The following is a 21,427-nucleotide window of genomic DNA, read 5'->3' as shown; positions in this document are numbered from 1 at the left end:
GAAATGCCATTTACTTCCAATCTGAAATGCCTTAGCATTTGTTTTTGTTTTGTGTGGTTTTTTTAATAGCAATTACAAGGGAGTGCCCTGTGTAAACGCAACAGCAGGTATTCTCGCGAGAACTAAACTGCCATACCACTCGTTAGTGCAAGATGGAGAAGCAAATGTAACACGCATTCGAGGTAGGCAGAAAGGCTTATTCTAAAGTGTTGACACAGGGTTTAGCAAAGCGGTGATGGACGTCTATCGTCCGTAAATTGCTGATTGCTTCTCGTCACGGGATCCGAGCCACCAAAATAGTGTATTTTTAATGGTAATGTATGCGTCTTTTGCAGTGTAAACCGCCATTTTTAATTTAGCCGTGATCCCATGGATAGAGCATTGTGCGGACTCGGAGCCCTAACGGCTAGCCGATTAGCTCGCGCGAAACCCTCTAACACAGAAGCCGCACACTTAACACGCAGAGTCATGTTCACTGTGTGTGGGTATTTGCACCTCTGTGCAAGTAATTCAAAGCCAGTTTTCTCCCTCTGTTGCGGCTTGTTCTCTTGGCGGGAATGAAGACAACTTGAGTCAAAGTGTGTGTTGCAGATTGACTTTTCGTGATGTGCTAACGTTAGCCGTCAAAGCTGAATTAAAGCCGAAGTAGCAAATGTTAGCCAAAAGTGCTAGTAAACCTAGCTAACATCAGATGACTAGCTGTTAACTTTGTCTACGTTAGCGCCACTACTGACTGATCTTTAACTGCGTAGCAAGCTACTTAAACAACACTTAGAAACAATGGGATAGGAGCTGAATGAACACGCTTTCAACTTGGAGCTAACTCAGTTAACTTGGGAGTAATAATAGCCTTTACTTCACTTTGTGTTTCGGATGATGACTTCAACATTCCATAATGTCAGCAGCTATAAATGCTACAGGTTGGTTTTAGATTAAATGTGCGTTCATCGGTAGAATCAGCATGATTTCGTCAAAGAAAATATTGCACTCGGCTACATTTGCAAATTTTATTTATCCTTTATTTATAAATGTGATGCCGGTGAGTCTCACTGTCTCATTTACATATACAAGTCTTGAGATCAAGCGGTGAAACCACTTGGTGAAAACATACCGAGCTGCTGAAATGTGAATATTTGTTACCTGTCAGATTCCCTTCACCATCTCATCATACTCTTAATCGCTGTTAATTGTGATGGTATGACAAAGAAGTAGACCACTTCTCCGTCATTGGCTTAAATCTCCCCTGAGTGCCTCATGGGTTTTTGTATTCTTTATTATTGAATCAAACTATTGCCGGGATAATTCATTAATGCCAGGCCTCAGCTCGCTCATTAAAGGTGATCAGCTTATTAAAGTATAAAACAGTTTGAAAGTGGAGATGTGACAAGTTTTTCTGCAAATATTTTAATGTACTTTAAAATCTGGGTAATTAGGGTAATTCTGTTCAGTGATATGGAGGTTGTGATATTAAAGTACCATATGATTTAATGAGAGAGATTGCCGAAATGGAAATTGTTTTATGCGGACTACTACTCTCTCTCATGGATTTTTCATAAATAAAGTTCTGTTTGGTTGGCATAAATAAGGCATGCACATCAACAGCAAGTCTGTGCTGAACAGTGTAGTTTAATGGCAGACAAATAAGTTGAACTTGAGAAACTTTTAAACAGTAAGGATCTGTTGATTGTTGTCCATGTTTACAGAAAAAATAACTCCCATAGCAGTTATGCACACTGTCCAATTAGTAACAAGATATCAAAGAATTCAGTTTGTTTAAAAATAATGACTTAAGGAAGATACAGATAAGTTAGAAATGTCATTCACATGTGCAAAACCACATACATCCTGAAACCTGTGTCTAAAAGGAAACTGTTAAGGCCCCAAAGTTAGAAAACTGGAGGTACAGTGAAACAGAAATAAGTGTTTAACTATATTTAATTTTACAAAGTAGAAAATCTTTCAGTTTTAATGGAATTCTTCCTGAAACACTGACATGACGGACGTTTGGAGAAATAGAGATGGTGTTTCAAGTGTCCAAGCAGTTCCATTTTCTTTTCTTCATTCAAAACTAATTTCATTGTTTGTCATATGTTTTCAGATTGTGTAAAGAAACAGCGTAGTAAATCAAGGATGAGAAAGGTGGAACCACTGAACCAGATCAGATTCTGGTGAGTACTGCCTCCCCCCCTTTCTTTTTTTCTGCTTTGACTGAACTGAGCTGGTAATGCACACTATACATGAAGAATATACCTGCAGGGATAAATTGATGTAACAACTTAATATCTGTATCAGTCGATTTTTGCATCGCCTATTGGCAAATAAGATGGTATTCAGAGATGGCAGTGGTTGATGTTTATCTGTTGTGTTAGAGGAGATTTCCACGGGCTAAATGCTTTGGTAGTTTGAAGGGCTGAACGACATAAAAACAGTTCAGTATTTTTAAAAAAAATAATGATTTCTTTGTCATCATATGGCACAAAAAGCACTAAATGTCAAAAACAAAACACCCCCTATAGCCATTGGCAGAGTTTTGGCACATTCTAGTTTGCAATAAGAAGAAGAGGAGCAAGGTATTTCTGACAGTAAACACTTTGGTGTATTTGAAATATTTTTCCACAACTCAAACTAGCAGAAGTTATTGAAATTCCTAAATAAGAAAATGTGACCTTCTTTTCTGGTTCCATGTGGTTATATCTGTCTAACCAGATGGTCTTGGTGAGATTTACTGTGATTTCTATTTTTCAGCCATTGTTCAGCTCTGAACAACTGGGCTCAGTGACAGTGTTTGTGCTGCTCATCATACCCAAATATTAATTTAGGGAAAAACCATAACCTCTCACAGGGTGTGTGGAGCTTTTGGAAACTTTTTGGTTTTATGTCCGTGCTGTAATCAATATTGGCAGACATCCATATTTATAATTTTAAAAAAAACCTGTAAATACTATTTTAAATAATCACCAATATACAACCAATGTCAGTAAAATATCCACTGATATTGCAATAAAATATTTAAAACAAAAACATCCCTTAAGATAATGCCTAGATATGGCAGGGGTTTAATTTAGTCCCCACTCATTTTGTGTAATTTGAATTTGCCTATCAATAAATAATGCATGAATAATTCAGATTAATTTGGTAAACAAATATAGTGCCAAAAGAAAACAATGCTTCCCTTTCCCCCCCCCTTTCTTCTTCTTTTTTTTTTAATGACACTGAATTTTGTTGAATTAGGCATATGGAGAAAACTACACTTAAATCATATAAGCTATAATGTAGCACTGAGTAACTGAGCAAGGTCGGTGTTCTAACATCAGTATGTTAGCTCTTAAAGGTTTGAATTAAGTACTTGCTTACTTCATCAGAGAAGTCTTACACACATAATGCAACAGTGAGTAATCTTAAAAAATATCAATGAACTAGACAATTAGCAACCTCTAAGCTTATTTAGCTGAAATAAAGTGTATACTCCTGACTTGTCCAGGTTTTGTAAACAGGCTTTTAAAAATTCTGATTTATTTATTTTGTAAATATTCATGGATCAAATACCTAAAGTTGTTTTGATGCAATGTGCTTGTGTTTTCTAAGTGTTCACGGTGGCTAGCACAATATTTTGATGCACATGTAAGTTCGTATGAATATGTCGGCGCTTACGCTGGTGTGCCTGGTATGCTTTCATGAAAATAACTTGAAGAACTGTGTCGACTTAATATGATAAGATGTTTTGGTGGTGCATCCCACAGAGGGCCCATTGCCCCGTTATAAATACGCACTGCATCGATACAGACAGCAGTGGCTTCTCATTCCCAGCCGTAGCGTTATTCACTTTTTGCACACTACCCACACTCATCATGACTGTGCCAAGAGCTAGTGCCTATGTGCTATGGAAACAGGCGGGGATACTGTAATACTCCGGACGGACGAACAAACTTCTTAATTGATTCGGTAGTCAATTTTCCCTTCTGCAAACTAAAAACAAAACTCGCAGTGTCACGTTAGACCAGTCCGACAATGATTCAGCGAGTTGTTCTGCGTTTCTGCTCACTGCTCAACTAACGGTAGCTAGGTCGCTAGCTAGCGCGTGCAACGACTGTAGCTTTAGAGCCAGGAACTCCGAGCCTAAGAAAAAAAAAAGTCACGTTAGTGTTTCCAGGTATTTTGCACACATTCCTCTCTTTGTCGCTAGTCACCGAGTTGTTTACAGATTCATCTTAACTGGAGTAGGGCCAGCACAGAACTAGGGAGTGCGGGCTCCTTTTTGCGGCCTGTGCAGCCCCGACCTAAATTAGTCAAGAGTCAGGTCAGGACAGGATGGTGAATCTGTAAGGTCTGGTTTGACAGCTGTGCCACAAATGGTCCTAGCGGTTTGAATTTTGTTTAGTTACATTGTGAATGGTTATCGCTGATGACACGCATGACTTGATTATGACTTGGCTGACTTTTTAAAAAACGTTTGGTGACTTAGAATTTCAGAGGAAGATCGTTTGCTAACGGTACCGGTAGCTCGGTGTTAGCTGGTCAGGGGTTAACATCTCCGCAGCAAACGTTGCCGATCGATTCTGTCGCTACGTTGAGTTTTACAGGGGTTCTCGTTTTCTTAGACGTGTTGCTACCTGATTACAAACAAAACGCATCACGTTTATGACCTATAACTGCAGAGTGGGCTTTGAATAGGAACTTGTTAACGTTAGGTAAATAACGTAAAGCTATTACCGACGCTAGCTTGTTAGCTAGGTAGCTATAACTTTAACCTGTAAGCTTCGAGTCGTTTGAGTTTATGGAAAAGCAAACAGAGAGGCGCACTGTTTGGCTTAAATCTCCCCTGAATTTGAAAGTGATGAAACGTCGGGCTAATGTTTTAGGCCAATAAATGGGACCCAATATAATTTGATTAACTTTGTGTCGTACATTGCTCGCTAGCCGTCAGCTAATGCTCTGCCCGGTTTGCTTTGTGATCATCAGACTTTTAGAGAGCCTGAGAAAATGTCAATGTTTTCATCACCTTTTTAACCACTGGTGGTGATCAATCATATTTCGCTGTAACAGAATTTCGAGGATTATCGCCATATCATCTACCTTTGCTTATTCATTGAGTGCCCTGCCAAATGTTGAGATTTGTAGTCGACTGTCTGTATTTTGTTATGTGTATTTCAAGTACATAATGTACGAATTTACCTAGATATATAGCCAGCAGGTACTTTTTTGTGTTATATTATGTACTGGATATTATCCAAATAATTTACATATTTACCTGGAGCATTTTTTTAAATAACATATGGAACACTGTTTTGATGTAAGGTTTTGATTTTACAGATAGAGCAACTGGAACATGCCCTTAAGTGGGCATTGCCAAATATTTTTTTGTAAGTATGTATCTTATTTGTTTTTTTAGTCTTTTTTTGGGGGGGGGGGGTTGGGTTTTTTTAAGACATTTTAATGTTAATATTTCAATATCTGAATAACTGTTTGGCTGGGAGTATTTAGATATGTAAAGTCCAAATGTATATTTACCCAAGTGCTATAGAAGAATATCTGCATCACAGCACACTGAAATTCATTATTAGATGTTGCTTTATGGGTTACATTAACATTTCTCAACAGGAGCAGAAAATAGAGATTATTGACAATGAAGGTCGACAGAAGCAAGTTAAAGAAAACACCTACGGAAGCTGTGAGTATATTTGATGCTGGCTGCGTTTTCTTTCATAGCTCCTAACCTCACTGCTGCCTAAATTGCATGTAGTTGGGATATTTAGGATGACTTTTCTCTAGCCAATTGTGATAAGAGTTCATAATGGGAGCAGGGCCTAAAAGAACTTGTTGAAGATGCTTTTTATTTTTATATTGTAAGAAATTTACAGTGTGTCATGTCCAAAAATGCGGGGGGGGGGGGGGTCTATGACTGCAAGCATGATGTGTACGATACAGTTGACAACTCGGATAACTTCTCTAGTAAAAATCTGGGAATTTTCTTATCTGTAATGTAGAGCTGGGCGATAGAACGATAACGATATGTATCGCGATATAACTTTTACTCGATAGAGAAATTAAGCTATCGCGATAGACCTCGCCGCTCTTGTCCTCTTAAAATAAAATAAAAAAAATTTAAATTAAAAAAAAAAGGTCAGCCAATCCAAACTAAGTAGCGCAGAGCCGAACCAATCACAGCCGCAGCGTCACGTCGCGTGACTTGTTACGTACAGCACAAGTGCCAAGCCGCACGTGTGTTTGTTTGGGAAGCAGCCAGCGGGTAATGGAGCCGGCTCGTAATGGAGGAAATGAGTGTGCCGACTAGAAAAATCAACCGAGCGTGACCGAAGAGAAAACAGATGATGGTTCCAATGCCGGAGAGATTGTCGAACGGAAGAGCCATAGAAGTTCCGTAGTGTGAAGGTATTTCGACTATTTCAAGTCTGACAAAAAACAGAGTAGCGTGCACTGTAAATGTGCCGAAAGCAAGTCTGGAAATACAATAAACTGGTGCATGCGTCACACTGTGCACCACGTTATTGTTTCGGTGAAATGAATTTCTACAATACTGTTACTGTTAATTCTACTCTCTGCAGTGTTTAAATGCTTACATATACACACAGTTACTGTCCCTCCACACATACGACTCGGTTCTGCTTCTATGCCCCAGCTTTGTTTACTTTTTCCCACCGAGGCTTCTAGACTTCTGATTGGCCAACATTTCTGCACGGTTAGGAATCTAGCGCCACCTGCTGCTTTGGCATGTTCATAGCAGCGTTTTCCTTCATTTCTGCCTTTATGTGTGGACGGGATTATTTTTTTAAAACGAAAACGGAAAATCTCCGTTTTCAAAAATACCCGTGTACGTGTGGACGTAGCCTCAGTCTCTGACTGGAAGCGCTAATTCGTCATTCGGCTTTTGTCAGACTAAAGTAACTGTTAAAACTGTTTGAAAAGCTCAGCTATACAACAAGGAGAGATTGAGAATTTCCTTTTAGTTCTCAGTTTATTTGATATTGACAAAAGTTAGTCAGTTTTGTCTGTTCTTCTGTAAAACAAACTAAGATTTATTTTTAGAATTAATATTTTGTTTCTAAGTGGAATTGACAATTTAGTAGTCTGTTTCGTTTGTTCTATTTTGAAACTTAAACGCTTTAGCGGCTGCCTTTTGTGTAGTTTGCAATATTTGCCTTTATTTATCTGAAAAAGTCTCATGTTCCTTAAGTACATCTACCCTGTTGAACTTATTATGGGAAATAAATATTTAAATAAAAACAAGCTGCTGATTATTTCACATTTTACTTGTGAGCAACGGCACATTTAAATCTTACAAATATAGTTATTTGGCTTATATCGTGATAGATATCGTTATCGCCTGAAATGAAAAAAACATATCGTGATATGAAAAAATCTCATATCGCCCAGCTCTACTGTAATGTTTTGATAAGCAGGAATGGCTGTTATCCTTGTTTAATGAAACCCCAGTTAACAAAACTGGATACAGAAATAACTTTATTCCAATTCTATTAATTACTGTGGGTCTGGCTGTAACTGTTTTGAGCACCAAACATTTCTACAGGAAAAATTCTGGTATTTATCTTAGAAGGATCTTGAACTCTCTGAACTGAATTTGGTTAAATTGAACTGAAATACTTTAATGTTGGAGTTTTTAAGAATGGTAAGGGGTTAGAGCTGAAGACTTAATACATTTAACAGCCATACTGTTGTTTACCTTGATGATAATGCCTGCTCAGCTGATTGCCGTGATAAGTAAACAGTGACAGGACACGTCTTGTAGGATTGTGCTATTCAGAAATGGAAGTATTGGTCAGTTAAACCAAGTAATTCACTATGCTTTTTAACTGTTGGTTCAAAGATGTTGAACAGTCTTCCACCACTAGGCAGACTGCAGCACCCCTCACTTTTTTTGAAGGGAAGTTGTAAACAACTAGGTGGAAAGTAAAACAAGTCACGGCCCTGCTAAAGCAGAGAATTCTAGCAGTACTTTGTTTTAGAAAATAAATGCCTGTATCTAAACTGTTTCAGAATAAAATGGCATTCAACCACATTTTGCACAAGGGTACTGGCATTAAAGAATGCTGTGGTGCTAGCATTGCTAATGTCAGGCTCACTTTGTTTCTCAAAGAGTGTGATTACCAGCTTAAAGTAGCTCAAATACACACATAGTATTTCTATGTACAATTTTAAGCCCAGTTCATTAGATTGTGCTCAGTTTGACTTTGACTTGCTTTTTGACTTGTTAATTGATCTTTTTCTTTTCTCTTCCTTCTCATATTTAAACAACTTGAGTGAAAGTATTGTGGGTTATTGTGTTTGCCCAGAGTTGTTAGTTCAGTGTAAATGGAGATTTTCACTGTCTATCAGCATAGATCATCTGTTTAGGGTGGTATATTGTGTTTTGAGAAGACTCCTAAGGATCCAGGAACTGTGCTTGACCAAATATTTTCCTAAACCTTCTGCACCAACAGCCTGCTGACTGCAGGATACTTATAGAGAAGCTCAAGGCATGCAACGATGAGCAGCTATTGGTTGAACTGCAGCATATCAAGACCTGGAATATTGGCAAGGTAAGAAGATTAGGCTGAAGGAGAAGCTACTCCTTCAGTCTTTTATAAAACACAAACTCTTATAACAAGGTTCCCATCACTCTAGAATTGTGTGGAATATCATCAAATATATTTGAGAAATTTCACAATACCTGTTGACACAAGTTCATGACATCATTTCCGCACCACACTCCTAGAAACATCTCCCTGAAATGAAATTATGTCTTAGCAAGTGTAGTAATAATACAGATTAACAGAATGCAAAAGGGAATGGGGAATGAGAAATAAATTGACTTTGACTTTATTAAATTTATGAAAACTTATGAGCTACAAGCAAATATAAAAATAATTATGTATGAATGTCACTGGCACTTGCCATTGGTCTGACTTGCTGTCATTACAGAATCCTAATGGCCAGAAGTACTACTAATTTGAGAGTAGAATACAAAATCTAAAACTTTTTTTGGACATTAAATTAAATCAATGATATGTAATATTTGTTTGAAATTAGTTTTTTTTTTTTTTTATCTCTTTCAACAGTGTGAGCTTTACCATTGGGTGGATCTGTTGGACCGCTTTGATGGTATTCTGTGTGATGCAGGCCAGACAGTAGAGAATATGTCATGGCTGCTGGTGTGTGACCGTCCAGAGAATGGACAGCTCAAAGCCTTGCTTTTGGCAGTGCTCAACTTCACAGCTTTGCTTATTGAGTACAGCTTCTCTAGGCACCTTTACAGCTCCATAGAGGTATGGTTCAACCAATTCAGCTCTTCAGTACTACTGATACATATTTGTTTATTTTTTGTGCTGTGGATATATCAGAGAAAATGAAGTTCACAAACTTAAATATTTCTTGTTTTATCTACCATCCACCCCCTTTACAGCACCTGACCACCTTGTTAGCATCATGTGACATGCAGGTGGTCCTGTCTGTGCTGAACCTACTCTATGTGTTCAGTAAGCGATCCAACTACATCACAAGACTGGGATCTGAAAAAAGGACTCCTCTCCTGGCCCGTCTGCAGCACTTGGCTGAGGTCTGGTGAACATTTGTCATTGTGATTCTAGCTGTCCCTCAAGAAGTGGAGTTGAATTGTTTAGTCTCTTTGTTCTTTTCTTTTCTGCAGAGTTGGGGTGGGAAGGAGAATGGCTTTGGTCTGGCTGAATGTTGCAGGGATCTGCCTATGACGGTAAGATTTTTTTTTCTTTCTTTTTTTTGTGAGTGAATGATGTTTCATAACTATAATCTACATATTACTGTTGGCCAGAAAGTTTTATGTTTCTAAATAGATGCTGTCAAAAACTATTAAATTACGCCTACTTATAAATTATGTGCATATTCCCACTGCAGAAGTATCCTCCCAGTGCCACCACACTTCACTTTGAGTTTTATGCTGAACCGGGCCCTGAGGTCAAAGTAGAGAGAAAGGTATAGGCATCAACATTTACTAAAGCAACCAAAGTAAAAACTGAATAATATTTGGAATATTCTGTTGACCACCTGACTGTGTCCCAATCATTTCCAAATGTCATATTCCCTCCGCAGACAAGTAGTAACACACTACATTATATTCACATCGAGCAGCTTGACAAGGTACAGTCAAATTAGAATTGCATCATTAACAGCTTAAAAGCCACATCTTGGCTTCTTGACCTAATACATAGCTTGTTTTGTCTCATAGATTTCAGAGAGCCCATCAGAAATCATGGAGTCACTGACAATGATGTACAACATCCCAAAAGACAAACAGACCCTACTGTTTACTCATATTCGACTAGCCCATGGTTTCTCAAATCACAAGAAGAGGTTGCAGGCTGTACAAGCCCGACTGCATGCTATTTCTATACTGGGTGAGCAGAAAGCTTTTTCCCAAGAAAGTGACATGATTTTGGTCCTAGTTTTATGTTCTAACCTTTTCTCTCTTTCTTTGCCTCTCCCCACCAGTGTATTCAAATGCACTCCAAGAGTCAGCCAACAGTATTCTGTATAATGGCTTGATAGAGGAGCTGGTGGATGTCTTGCAGATTACAGACAAACAGCTTGTGGTAAGAAAGTAATTTTTTTTTTTTTTGCCCCCCTTTTTTTTCCCCCCCTTCAAGCTCGATCACTGTCATTACACTAAATGTACTTTCATTGTATTAATAAAATGTCTTTTGATGTGTTTTGTGAATGTGTGAGAAGATGATTACTTTCAGTGCCTTCTTTATTCTTAGGTCTGCACAATATCTGTCCTTTTTCATTGTCTTTTCTCTGAAGTGCTGTATTGGATTTTGTTCTTCAGGATATCAAGGCGGCCTCTTTGCGCACTTTAACTTCAATTGTCCATCTGGAGAGGACGCCCAAGCTTTCCAACATCATCGACTGCACCGGCACTGCCTCATACCATGGCTTCTTGCCCGTGTTGGTTCGCAATTGCATACAAGCAATGATTGGTGAGAACATAGCAGAAATTATGACCCAAATTTTTAATGAGTGATGTGCAAGAAATTTGGTAAATAAAATCAGAGCTTTTAACCCCCCCGCCCCCCTTTGCTTTCTAGATCCTCTGATGGAACCTTACCCACACCAGTTTGCAACAGCACTCTTTTCATTCCTTTACCATTTGGCTAGCTATGATGCTGGAGGGGAGGCCCTTGTGTCCTGTGGAATGATGGAAGCCCTCCTTAAGGTACATACAGGCCCTATAGTACATTGTAGGCATTCATAATGTTGTCTTTAAGAAATATATCAATGATTATCTTGTACTTCATAGGTGATCAAGTTCTTGGGTGACGAGCAGGACCAGATCACCTTTGTAACAAGAGCAGTGCGGGTTGTGGACCTCATCACCAACCTTGACATGGCTGCCTTTCAGTCCCACAGCGGCCTTTCCATTTTCATCTGCAGACTAGAGGTTTGTTAGGCATATTCCTGACCTAGCCACTTTTGGATACAGTCACTCAGTCCTCTGCATTTGCTCATTCCTCTCTCTATCAATTTCTTAAAATAGCATGAGGTGGACCTGTCGAGAAAAGAGTGCCCTTTTGTCATCAAGCCAAAGATCCAGAGGCCTAGTGCAGCAGTAGAGTCTGAGGACATGGACACAGACATGGAGAGTAAGTGAAGATATGGAATGTTTTGAACTTCAATAATATACCAAAAACTTGATTAGAAAACAACCAACCAACCACATGACGTTATGTTCCGTACTAACAGAAGATTGCTCTAAAAGGTTTTTTAAAACTTTTAACTAAAAGCACTTATTTCTTAAATTCAGCTTCACAGACAGTGTTATATCTGTGTCACATTTTGAGAGCAGGGCTCAATGGTGTATATTAGCCACTATATGTATAGTGTTTCATGTCCTCTTTAATGTTTAACATCAGGGTGGTGGTTAAAATGATCTCAATGGACTGGTATTTACATAGTGCTTTTCTATTTATACTGACCACTAAAAATGCTTGACACGACACATGCATTGATAGATTTATTCCACAAAATCATAGCGCTTTGTTGGTCTCACCTCTACATCCAATTTAAAATTGATTTGACCTCACATGGATGTCTCTAAACAAACGGAGCAAACCCACCCTGGCACAGGGAGAGCATGCAGGCTATGTGCATGATGGCTCCAGGAAGGTGTGAACCTAGAACCTTCTTTCATGCTGTAGATGGTGCTAGCTTTTATTTACTGAAAACACATACCCTGGATGGAATCTAGATTGCTCAGGCATGTGGATGGTATGGTAAGAATTTGTTGTCACCAAATTCTGTGACTCCTTGGATGGTGTCAAACATTCAGGCTGGTGCAGGTTGTATAATGAGGGGAATCTTTGTGGACCAGATTTAGGGCAACTTTAAACCTGTTATTGATTGAATGCTGCTGCTGACTTGAGAATTTTTGTTGATAAACTCAACAGTGAGTTCTTAGTGCTTCACCGGCCTTTCCAGTCTTTGAGTAGAACACTTCTCATTTGAAAAGAGGGTTGTTGGATGAATGCGGCACTGACAGATCTTCTAAACGTATTGGGGTAACTCCTTTACAGAGAGAATGTTGGTATTTTTGAATTTTAGTTGGCATCAGAGGAAAATCATGTGTTCCAAAATAATAAAGCACTATGTGAATGTGTTTGATCAAACATGGCAGGTGAACAAGGACATATGACTTCTTTGCCAAAAAGTTGATTCTTTTCATCTGGATGTAGCGTTTTCAGTGGGAGAAATGTTTCATCATTCATCCAAGTGACATCTTCAGAAGTCTTGACTTCTTGATCCAGATGAACAGAATCAAATTTTTTGGGTTTTCCTTACCTGGATGATTGAGCGTGCATCAAGATATGGCTTTGTTGTAGGGCTGTTCGATATAACGATATATATCGGATGACGATATAAAAACGTCTATCGTTTCATTTTACGCTATCGTTTGTTTCTTGGTGTCGCAAAATAAACTGTTTACGGCAATGTTTTTTCATTATTTTGATGGTCACTGTAGTGGCTATATTAATTTCTTCTTTCTCTTATATTTAATATAACCACACTACAGACAGACAAGCGTTTGTTTTTATGTGTTGTCGTTAGCAACAACGAAGGTAAAACCACCGCGTGTCCGCTTGTTCCACATAAACCTTTCGCAATAAAGCTCAAGATCCTGTGGAGACTTTTCAAAATAAACTGAATCACGTGAAAGATGCAGAGTGTATACGGATGAGAAGCAAAAAAGAGCCGCCAGGTCGTTACAGCGACACGACAAAGACGGTCCAAATTCGAAGACTCCGACAAATGTGGCCCAGAAATGCGCCCTTCATTTCCCCTGATTTGAAGGATGGGTCGGGTGTATACTTCGTGGCCCAACCTATCCCAGAATTCTTTGCGCGGCCCTGCTTAGTTTCCAACAATGGCGGCAGCTAGTTAGTTTTAATATTACTCTTATTATTCTTTCTGGGTCACAAAATAAATGTTTAACATATTTTCAGGCGAGAATGTAGCTGTATAAACCTCAAATATCTGCTCAGTTTATCAAGACACCACATATTTTCAAAAGCACTCTGACATTTTCGGAGACGTCTGTTACCCACCAGCTCGATAGCTAGCCGGGGTTCAAGGCTCACTAGAGCCGGTGAGAACACCAGACTGCCGGCAAATCGTTTTCAAACCCACCGTTGTCTTTCGCTGCTCAGGTTAAACATGATGTAAGTCACTTAGATAACTCAAAAATGTTATTGTTTGGCTTTTTTCAGTATTTTATTTGTTCCTGAGTAAATCGGTTTGGCTGAGATTAAAGTTATAGTTTTTACACAGCTGAATAAACGTCAAGCAGACAGCTGATTATCAGAAGTGTGAGATGCTGGAGAATATACTCCGGTGTCCTGTTATATTTTAGATACCAAGGAGCAGACGGCTGAGTTTATTAAACTCCACCTGTAGCTCAGGTGGCAGAGCAGGTCAGCCACTAATCAGAAGGTCAGTAGTTCGATCCCAGGCTGCCTCCTGGCTGCATGCCAAATATCCTTGGGCAAGATACTAACCCCATGTTTGCCTACTGGTGGTGGTCAGAGGGCCCGGTGGCGCCAGTGTCCGGCAGCCTCGCCTCTGTCAGTACGCCCCAGGGCAGCTGTGGCTACAATGTAGCTTGCCATCGCCAGTGTGTGAATGTGTGTGTGAATGGGTGAATGACTGAATGTAGTGTGAAGCGCTTTGGGGTCCTTAGGGACTAGAAAAGCGCTATACAAATACAGGCCATTTACCATTATGCACATTTCATTAAAATTTAACAAACTATCATCTTGTCTTATATTTAGTTAGCACATATCTTAAACACTTAAAGCTGTAAGCTAATAATAGTTATATAAGAGCAGATGCATGCTGGTGCAATAAGCTGTACGTTGCACGTCCAATGGATGCATGATCTGATTAGTCGACTAATCGCAAAAATAATCGGTGACTAGTCGACTATCAAAATAATTGTTTGTGGCAGCCCTATTGTTTATATGCCCTGCTGCCTTTGTTGCTAGATGACTGTATGCGCATCAGTGACACAAGTGACACCCATTAAGACTAATGTACTATGCACTGAGTGATGTTCTGTTGCACTATGTGGTACAAAAAAGTATAGTGCTTTTAGCATTAAAACATGCAAACCAATTCTAGTAGCTCCTCCAAAACACTGAATCAATAAAGGGCCATTTCACCAAATGCCAATTACTAGAAAGGCCTCCCTAGTAGGGAAAATTGAAATATTTCTAAAACTTAACTTCTAGAACTTTTAAATACAGTTGTACATATTTATTTTTACACTATAATACTCATGTATAACAATAATGATGATGCTTTATACCTTTTTTTTTTTTTTTAATTCTTTGTCAAAGAGCTTTTAGTCCTGTTTTGCCCCTGCTTATGTGATGACATTACATTAAAGTGAATACTGTATTCAGAGAGGGAATCATGCCTAACTTAAAGCTATGGTTTTCCTAATCAAGTCCTTGGTTGGTCGTGGCCAGATTTTATAAGCAGTAGTCTGTTTGTTAGGGTTATATAAAATATTCCCCTGTTGTTTATATGGAAACATTGTGAATTCTCACAGTGTCAGAAGTTGCTATGGAAAGCAGCCCTCGACCATCAACATCTTCTAGTTCCAGAGCTGAGGGAGACCACCGAGCACAGAGCAGCACTACTAACACACCTCGTGCAGGTACGCACATCGCAGACAAATGAATATATGAATTTTATCACTCCTGCGTTCTTCAGTTTCTATGATTCTCATCTCTTTAGGTATGCAGTGTATCCCCCAGAGGGCAGCTCTGTTGAAGTCGATGCTAAATTTCTTGAAGAAAGCCATCCAGGACCCTGCCTTTTCTGATGGCATCCGCCATGGTGAGTCATTGGAATCCACTTCTTTGTTGTACCGATGAACTTGAGATCATACATCTTGTACTAATCTTGTTTACATATGTTGCTGTACATCTGTATTGTATTGTGAACCCACTTTTTTTTTTTCTTTTTTTTTTTTTTCTTTTTTTTTTTTTTTTTAACTCCAAGTAATGGATGGGTCCTTGCCTACCTCACTCAAGCACATCATCAGTAATGCAGAATATTACGGCCCCTCACTGTTCCTCCTAGGTGAGTACACAGTTACACTCTTTCACTTTACGGAGTCTTCCTCTTCTGACTTCAGAAATGCAACATTTTTCTCATATTAAACTTTCTGCTTCATCAGTGTTGCAATACAGGGAGTGCAGAATTATTAGGCAAGTTGTATTTTTGAGGAATAATGTTATTATTGAACAACAACCATGTTCTCAATGAACCCAAAAAACTCATTAATATCAAAGCTGAATGTTTTTGGAAGTAGTTTTTAGTTTGTTTTTAGTTTTAGCTATTTTAGGGGGATATCTGTGTGTGCAGGTGACTATTACTGTGCATAATTATTAGGCAACTTAACAAAAAACACAAATATACCCATTTCAATTATTTATTTTTACCAGTGAAACCAATATAACATCTCCACATTCACAAATATACATCTCTGACATTCAAAAATAAAACAAAAACAAATCAGCGACCAATATAGCCACCTTTCTTTGCAAGGACACTCAAAAGCCTGCCATCCATGGATTCTGTCAGTGTTTTGATCTGTTCACCATCAACATTGCGTGCAGCAGCAACCACAGCCTCCCAGACACTGTTCAGAGAGGTGTACTGTTTTCCCTCCTTGTAAATCTCACATTTGATGATGGACCACAGGTTCTCAATGGGGTTCAGATCAGGTGAACAAGGAGGCCATGTCATTAGTTTTTCTTCTTTTATACCCTTTCTTGCCAGCCACGCTGTGGAGTACTTGGACGCGTGTGATGGAGCATTGTCCTGCATGAAAATCATGTTTTTCTTGAAGGATGCAGACTTCTTCCTGTACCACTGCTTGAAGAAGGTGTCTTCCAGAAACTGGCAGTAGGACTGGGAGTTGAGCTTGACTCCATCCTCAACCCGAAAAGGCCCCACAAGCTCATCTTTGATGATACCAGCCCAAACCAGTACTCCACCTCCACCTTGCTGGTGTCTGAGTCGGACTGGAGCTCTCTGCCCTTTACCAATCCAGCCACGGGCCCATCCATCTGGCCCATCAAGACTCACTCTCATTTCATCAGTCCATAAAACCTTAGAAAAACCAGTCTTGAGATATTTCTTGGCCCAGTCTTGACGTTTCAGCTTGTGTGTCTTGTTCAGTGGTGGTCGTCTTTCGTCTTTCAGCCTTTCTTACCTTGGCCATGTCTCTGAGTATTGCACACCTTGTGCTTTTGGGCACTCCAGTGATGTTGCAGCTCTGAAATATGGCCAAACTGGTGGCAAGTGGCATCTTGGCAGCTGCACGCTTGACTTTTCTCAGTTCATGGGCAGTTATTTTGCGCCTTGGTTTTTCCACACGCTTCTTGCGACCCTGTTGACTATTTTGAATGAAACGCTTGATTGTTCGATGATCACGCTTCAGAAGCTTTGCAATTTTGAGACTGCTGCATCCCTCTGCAAGATATCTCACTATTTTTGACTTTTCTGAGCCTGTCAAGTCCTTCTTTTGACCCATTTTGCCAAAGGAAAGGACGTTGCCTAATAATTATGCACACCTGATATAGGGTGTTGATGTCATTAGACCACACCCCTTCTCATTACAGAGATGCACATCACCTAATATGCTTAATTGGTAGTAGGCTTTCGAGCCTATACAGCTTGGAGTAAGACAACATGCATGAAGAGGATGATGTGGACAAAATACTCATTTGCCTAATAATTCTGCACTCCCTGTATTTTTATCAATTTAATATTTTATTGGATTATGATTTCTTTCCCCACCACCCCCATTTTTGTTTTTGTCTTTCTGTTTTTTAGCGACAGAAGTGGTGACGGTGTTTGTGTTCCAGGAGCCATCTCTGCTCTCCTCTTTGCAGGATAATGGTCTGACTGATGTCATGCTGCATGCCCTTCTCATCAAAGATGTGAGTTTCTAGCTCTTTCTTTTCTTAATGTCTTTGACCACTTGTGGCAGTTCAATATCAGTTTTGATGTCTGTGTCTTTGTACACTCAATAGATTCTTAGAATTAATTATTTATTTGTTTTTAGATATGGATGGATGATATAACATGGTTACCTATTATCCAAACATCAGGAATCAGACTTGCACATGTGTTGATTTATAAATTTGACTATTATAACAACAATTCAGTCATAATATATATTTTATAAACAGGTTAACATTACTGGAAAGCATTTCAATGTATGCAACCACTGTTCTTACAAAAAAAAATACAGGCTAATAGTGGGCCTTTAACTTGAAAAACAGTAAAACATTTCAAACGCTTTTGCAGGTTCCTGCTACCCGCGAAGTATTGGGTTCTCTACCCAATGTGTTCAGTGCCCTCTGCTTGAATGCGAGAGGTTTGCACTCCTTCGTTCAGTGCCAGCCCTTTGAGCGACTCTTCAAAGTGCTTTTGTCTCCTGACTACCTGCCTGCAATGCGACGACGGCGTAGCTCTGACCCTTTGGGTGAGGTTCCCCTGTTGTTTATTTTTTGTCTTTGGTGTTTTTTTGTCTTTGCCTGTGAACCACATTTCATTGCATAACATGTTGTTTGTTTTAATTCAGGTGACACTGCATCCAACTTGGGTAGTGCTGTGGATGAACTAATGAGGCACCAGCCCACTTTGAAAACAGATGCTACTACTGCCATTATTAAGGTAGTCCAAATTTGATTTAAAAATATTTCAAGTGTTGAAACAGAACATGTCAAGGTATCTAAAGCAAAGTTGCTATTACAGTTGCTTGAGGAGATCTGCAACCTAGGTCGAGCTCCTGAGTACATCTGCCAGAAACCATCTATCCAGAAAGCAGATGGTACTGTTGCAGTTCCACCAGCACGCTCCAGCCATGCTGCCGAAGAAGCTTCAAGTGAGGATGAAGAGGAAGAGGAGGCCCTTCACACATTCAGCCAGCAGCAGGGGGAAGCAGAGAGCAGCAGACAGTCAGTGCCACTTGAACTGTATGACTCTGAGTTCATAACACAATAGAAAAGAAAAAAACTGTCTTTACAGACTTTAATTACTTTTCCAGGTTAATTGACAAAATTTCAAATATACGGTTGGTGGTTGAAGTTTTGATCATGTGTGCATTCTTGCAGGGTGGTTGGCACTGAGGAACGGATACCCATTCCTCTAATGGATTATATTCTTAATGTGGTAAGTCTTTGCACAGTGGTTGTACTGTCTGGTTTATGGTCCAATATATTTTAAGTAATAATTGGGAAATGGTGTAAGCTATTAAAGCAGTGGATACCTTCATCACTTAAGTCCATAATTTGGTGTGCATACGTTCTCCAGATGAAGTTTGTTGAATCCATTCTAAGCAACAACACCACAGATGACCATTGTCAAGAATTTGTCAACCAGAAGGGGCTTCTGCCCCTGGTCTCTATTCTGGGCCTGCCCAACTTGCCCATAGACTTTCCCACCTCAGCTGCTTGCCAAGCAGTTGCTGGTGTCTGCAAGTCGATACTGGTGAGCATAACCTAAAGATCACTGGAATTTATTTCCAGTTTCTTTATTTTTTATTTCTTTTTTTTTTTTTTTAAAGAAATTGGCACACATGGAATGCACATTGCTGTTGCACTCCGTACACTTGTTTTAATAGGCAGTTCGTGGGCAATTTGAAAATGACTCAATCCTTCCCTTTAGACTCTCTCACATGAGCCTAAAGTACTCCAAGAGGGCCTGTGCCAACTGGACAGTATTTTGACATCTCTGGAGCCACTTCATCGACCAATTGAGGTGCCTGGTGGGTCTGTGCTTCTCAGAGAACTGGCTAATGCAGGCCACGTCACAGATGCCACATTGTCAGCTCGGGCAACACCCCTTCTACATGCTCTTACTGCAGCGCATGCTTACATCCTCATGTTTGTCCATACCTGCAGAGTCGGACAGGTAAACACAGAGTGTGTGTGTGTGTGTGTGTGTGTGTGTGTGTGTGTGTGTGTGTGTGTGTGTGAGGAAAAAATAAAACTACTTGACCTCAAAACACTACAGTTCAGAAGGTGGGTCTCCACCCATGTTGTGATTTCCAAAAACTATTAGAAGCAAGTGCCTATGCAGCTAATTATTTTCTGTTCAGTCCACTATGCAGATGCCTTATGAGGACAGAAACACATTGAAATCCAAATGTTAGATCTCAAAAACATAGAATTTACTTTTCTTTTTCTAATGAATGAAAACTCAGCCTTTGTTTGACAAGTGAGAGCCAAATTGATTCAACAACTCTAAATATTTCTGTTGTCTTCTAAACAGAGTGAAATCAGAGCCATTTCAGTAAACCAGTGGGGCTCTCAGCTTGGCCTGAGTGTTCTCAGCAAGCTCAGCCAGCTCTACTGCTCTCTGGTATGGGAGAGCACTGTGCTACTGTCCCTTTGCACCCCTAACAGGTGAGTAATCTTATCCTTTACTCCTTTACCTAAACTTTGTAGTTATCACCCCTAACAACCTATTGCTTGTTTCTTAACAGTTTGCCTCCAGGATGTGAGTTTGGCCAGGCCGACATGCAAAAACTTGTTCCCAAAGAGGAAAAGCCATCTGGCAACACGACAGCATCTTCAGCCTCTGGCTCTAGGAGAACTGGTAATGTAACCATTTAAACTTGTTCATTAAAAACTAGGATGTCCTTGGAGCACCCTTTAACAAATACATACTTGTCCACATTCATCCAGCAGAATCAGAGGCAGTGTCTGTGGATTCTTCTGCTGGTGGTCTATTAGAAGGCATGGGTCTAGATGGGGATACCTTGGCTCCCATGGAGACAGATGAACCCTCTGCAGCAGACCCAAAGACCAAGTCCAAACTTACTCCAGCTATGGCCACCCGCATCAAACAAATTAAGCCCTTACTCTCTGGTAGGAGTATGTCCAAGGCACACATATTATATTTTTGTGTCTGTAATTTTTTTTATTTTTTCCTTTTATCTTACAATATTTAACACTTTTTTTTTTGAAAGTCAAAGTTTGTCTTACCTATCCACGTGTGTCTTTGCAGCTTCATCTCGGTTAGGTAGGGCTCTGGCCGAGCTCTTTGGCTTGCTAGTAAAACTGTGCGTGGGCTCCCCAGTGCGCCAACGTCGCTCCCACCATGCCACAAGTACAGGCACTACCCCAACACCTGCTGCCAGGGCCACTGCTTCTGCTCTCACCAAGCTGCTCACCAAGGGTCTAAGTTGGCAGCCTCCACCCTACACACCCACCCCTCGCTTTAGGTAAGAGGAATTTGGCACTGCCACCTCTTTTGCTATTATGTGCTTATCACAAGCAATGATATTGAACAATATATATTTTTTCTTTCCCTGGCAGGTTGACTTTTTTCATCTGCTCAGTGGGTTTCACATCTCCTATGTTGTTTGATGAAAGGAAGTACCCTTACCACCTTATGCTGCAAAAGTTCTTTTGCTCTGGAGGACATGATGCCTTATTTGAGTGAGTCATATTGTATGGTGCAATCAAGTTGTAGAGCACAATTATGGGCAAAAATAGAAATGTTATGTTGTTTGTGATGAGAAGCTTATTTTAACATGCAGTGAAATTCTTGCCACAAGTCGGGGCCTTTACTTTAAAGAACACGAGTACCTCGTTGTTTGTAGGACTGCTGTTTATGGAAGTGGGTGACTTTTGTGTGTTAAAAGACCACTGCGTAGCTGCAGCTAGCAGCCACCAGGCCTTTATTCATATGGGCATATACTCAAACTCAAATGGTGCGACTTTGGTAGAGTTTGCCAAGCAGACAACATACAACTCAGAAATTCATCTTACTTTTGGACTTGGTATGCTTGATATGACTGCTCTCTGCCATCTTTGTTTTTATGTACTGTGCTGGAAATGGGGAGACTAGACACACA

At 39.8% G+C, this 21,427-nt stretch overlaps 1 protein-coding gene across 12 annotated transcripts in view; it reads left to right on the top strand.

Moving 5' to 3' along the window:
* Positions 1-122: 122 nt before the first annotated feature.
* The window catches only part of huwe1 (HECT, UBA and WWE domain containing E3 ubiquitin protein ligase 1), a 51,888-nt gene continuing 30,583 nt past the window's right edge, over positions 123-21,427 (top strand). For 6 of the 12 annotated variants that reach the window (XM_085444569.1, XM_085444572.1, XM_085444570.1 and 3 more), the window contains exons 1-31: positions 123-182; positions 2,099-2,168; positions 5,311-5,360; positions 5,599-5,668; positions 8,457-8,555; positions 9,075-9,281; positions 9,419-9,571; positions 9,662-9,724; positions 9,886-9,963; positions 10,081-10,128; positions 10,217-10,385; positions 10,480-10,580; positions 10,817-10,967; positions 11,076-11,203; positions 11,288-11,428; positions 11,525-11,630; positions 15,095-15,202; positions 15,283-15,384; positions 15,550-15,630; positions 17,392-17,498; positions 17,869-18,046; positions 18,146-18,237; positions 18,319-18,539; positions 18,678-18,735; positions 18,877-19,053; positions 19,231-19,476; positions 19,837-19,970; positions 20,051-20,163; positions 20,253-20,435; positions 20,575-20,791; positions 20,886-21,008. In XM_085444569.1, the coding sequence (XP_085300695.1) occupies positions 5,624-5,668; positions 8,457-8,555; positions 9,075-9,281; positions 9,419-9,571; positions 9,662-9,724; positions 9,886-9,963; positions 10,081-10,128; positions 10,217-10,385; positions 10,480-10,580; positions 10,817-10,967; positions 11,076-11,203; positions 11,288-11,428; positions 11,525-11,630; positions 15,095-15,202; positions 15,283-15,384; positions 15,550-15,630; positions 17,392-17,498; positions 17,869-18,046; positions 18,146-18,237; positions 18,319-18,539; positions 18,678-18,735; positions 18,877-19,053; positions 19,231-19,476; positions 19,837-19,970; positions 20,051-20,163; positions 20,253-20,435; positions 20,575-20,791; positions 20,886-21,008 (3,629 nt within the window). In that variant the 5' untranslated portion in view covers positions 123-182; positions 2,099-2,168; positions 5,311-5,360; positions 5,599-5,623. Of the gene's footprint in view, positions 183-2,098; positions 2,169-3,823; positions 3,943-4,082; positions 4,151-5,310; positions 5,361-5,598; positions 5,669-8,456; positions 8,556-9,074; positions 9,282-9,418; positions 9,572-9,661; positions 9,725-9,885; positions 9,964-10,080; positions 10,129-10,216; positions 10,386-10,479; positions 10,581-10,816; positions 10,968-11,075; positions 11,204-11,287; positions 11,429-11,524; positions 11,631-15,094; positions 15,203-15,282; positions 15,385-15,549; positions 15,631-17,391; positions 17,499-17,868; positions 18,047-18,145; positions 18,238-18,318; positions 18,540-18,677; positions 18,736-18,876; positions 19,054-19,230; positions 19,477-19,836; positions 19,971-20,050; positions 20,164-20,252; positions 20,436-20,574; positions 20,792-20,885; positions 21,009-21,427 lie in introns of those variants that run through there. The other 6 variants (XM_085444576.1, XM_085444571.1, XM_085444575.1 and 3 more) reach the window with 4 other exon arrangements.

This window comes from Copadichromis virginalis, linkage group LG20 (assembly GCF_057382275.1).
Source record: "Copadichromis virginalis isolate Kocher_CV1m ecotype Utaka linkage group LG20, C_Virginalis_male_GT1.1, whole genome shotgun sequence".
NCBI classification, from domain to species: domain Eukaryota; kingdom Metazoa; phylum Chordata; class Actinopteri; order Cichliformes; family Cichlidae; genus Copadichromis; species Copadichromis virginalis.
The sequence above is the reverse complement of the archived record's forward strand: the minus strand, read 5'-3'. Positions and strand labels throughout refer to the sequence as shown.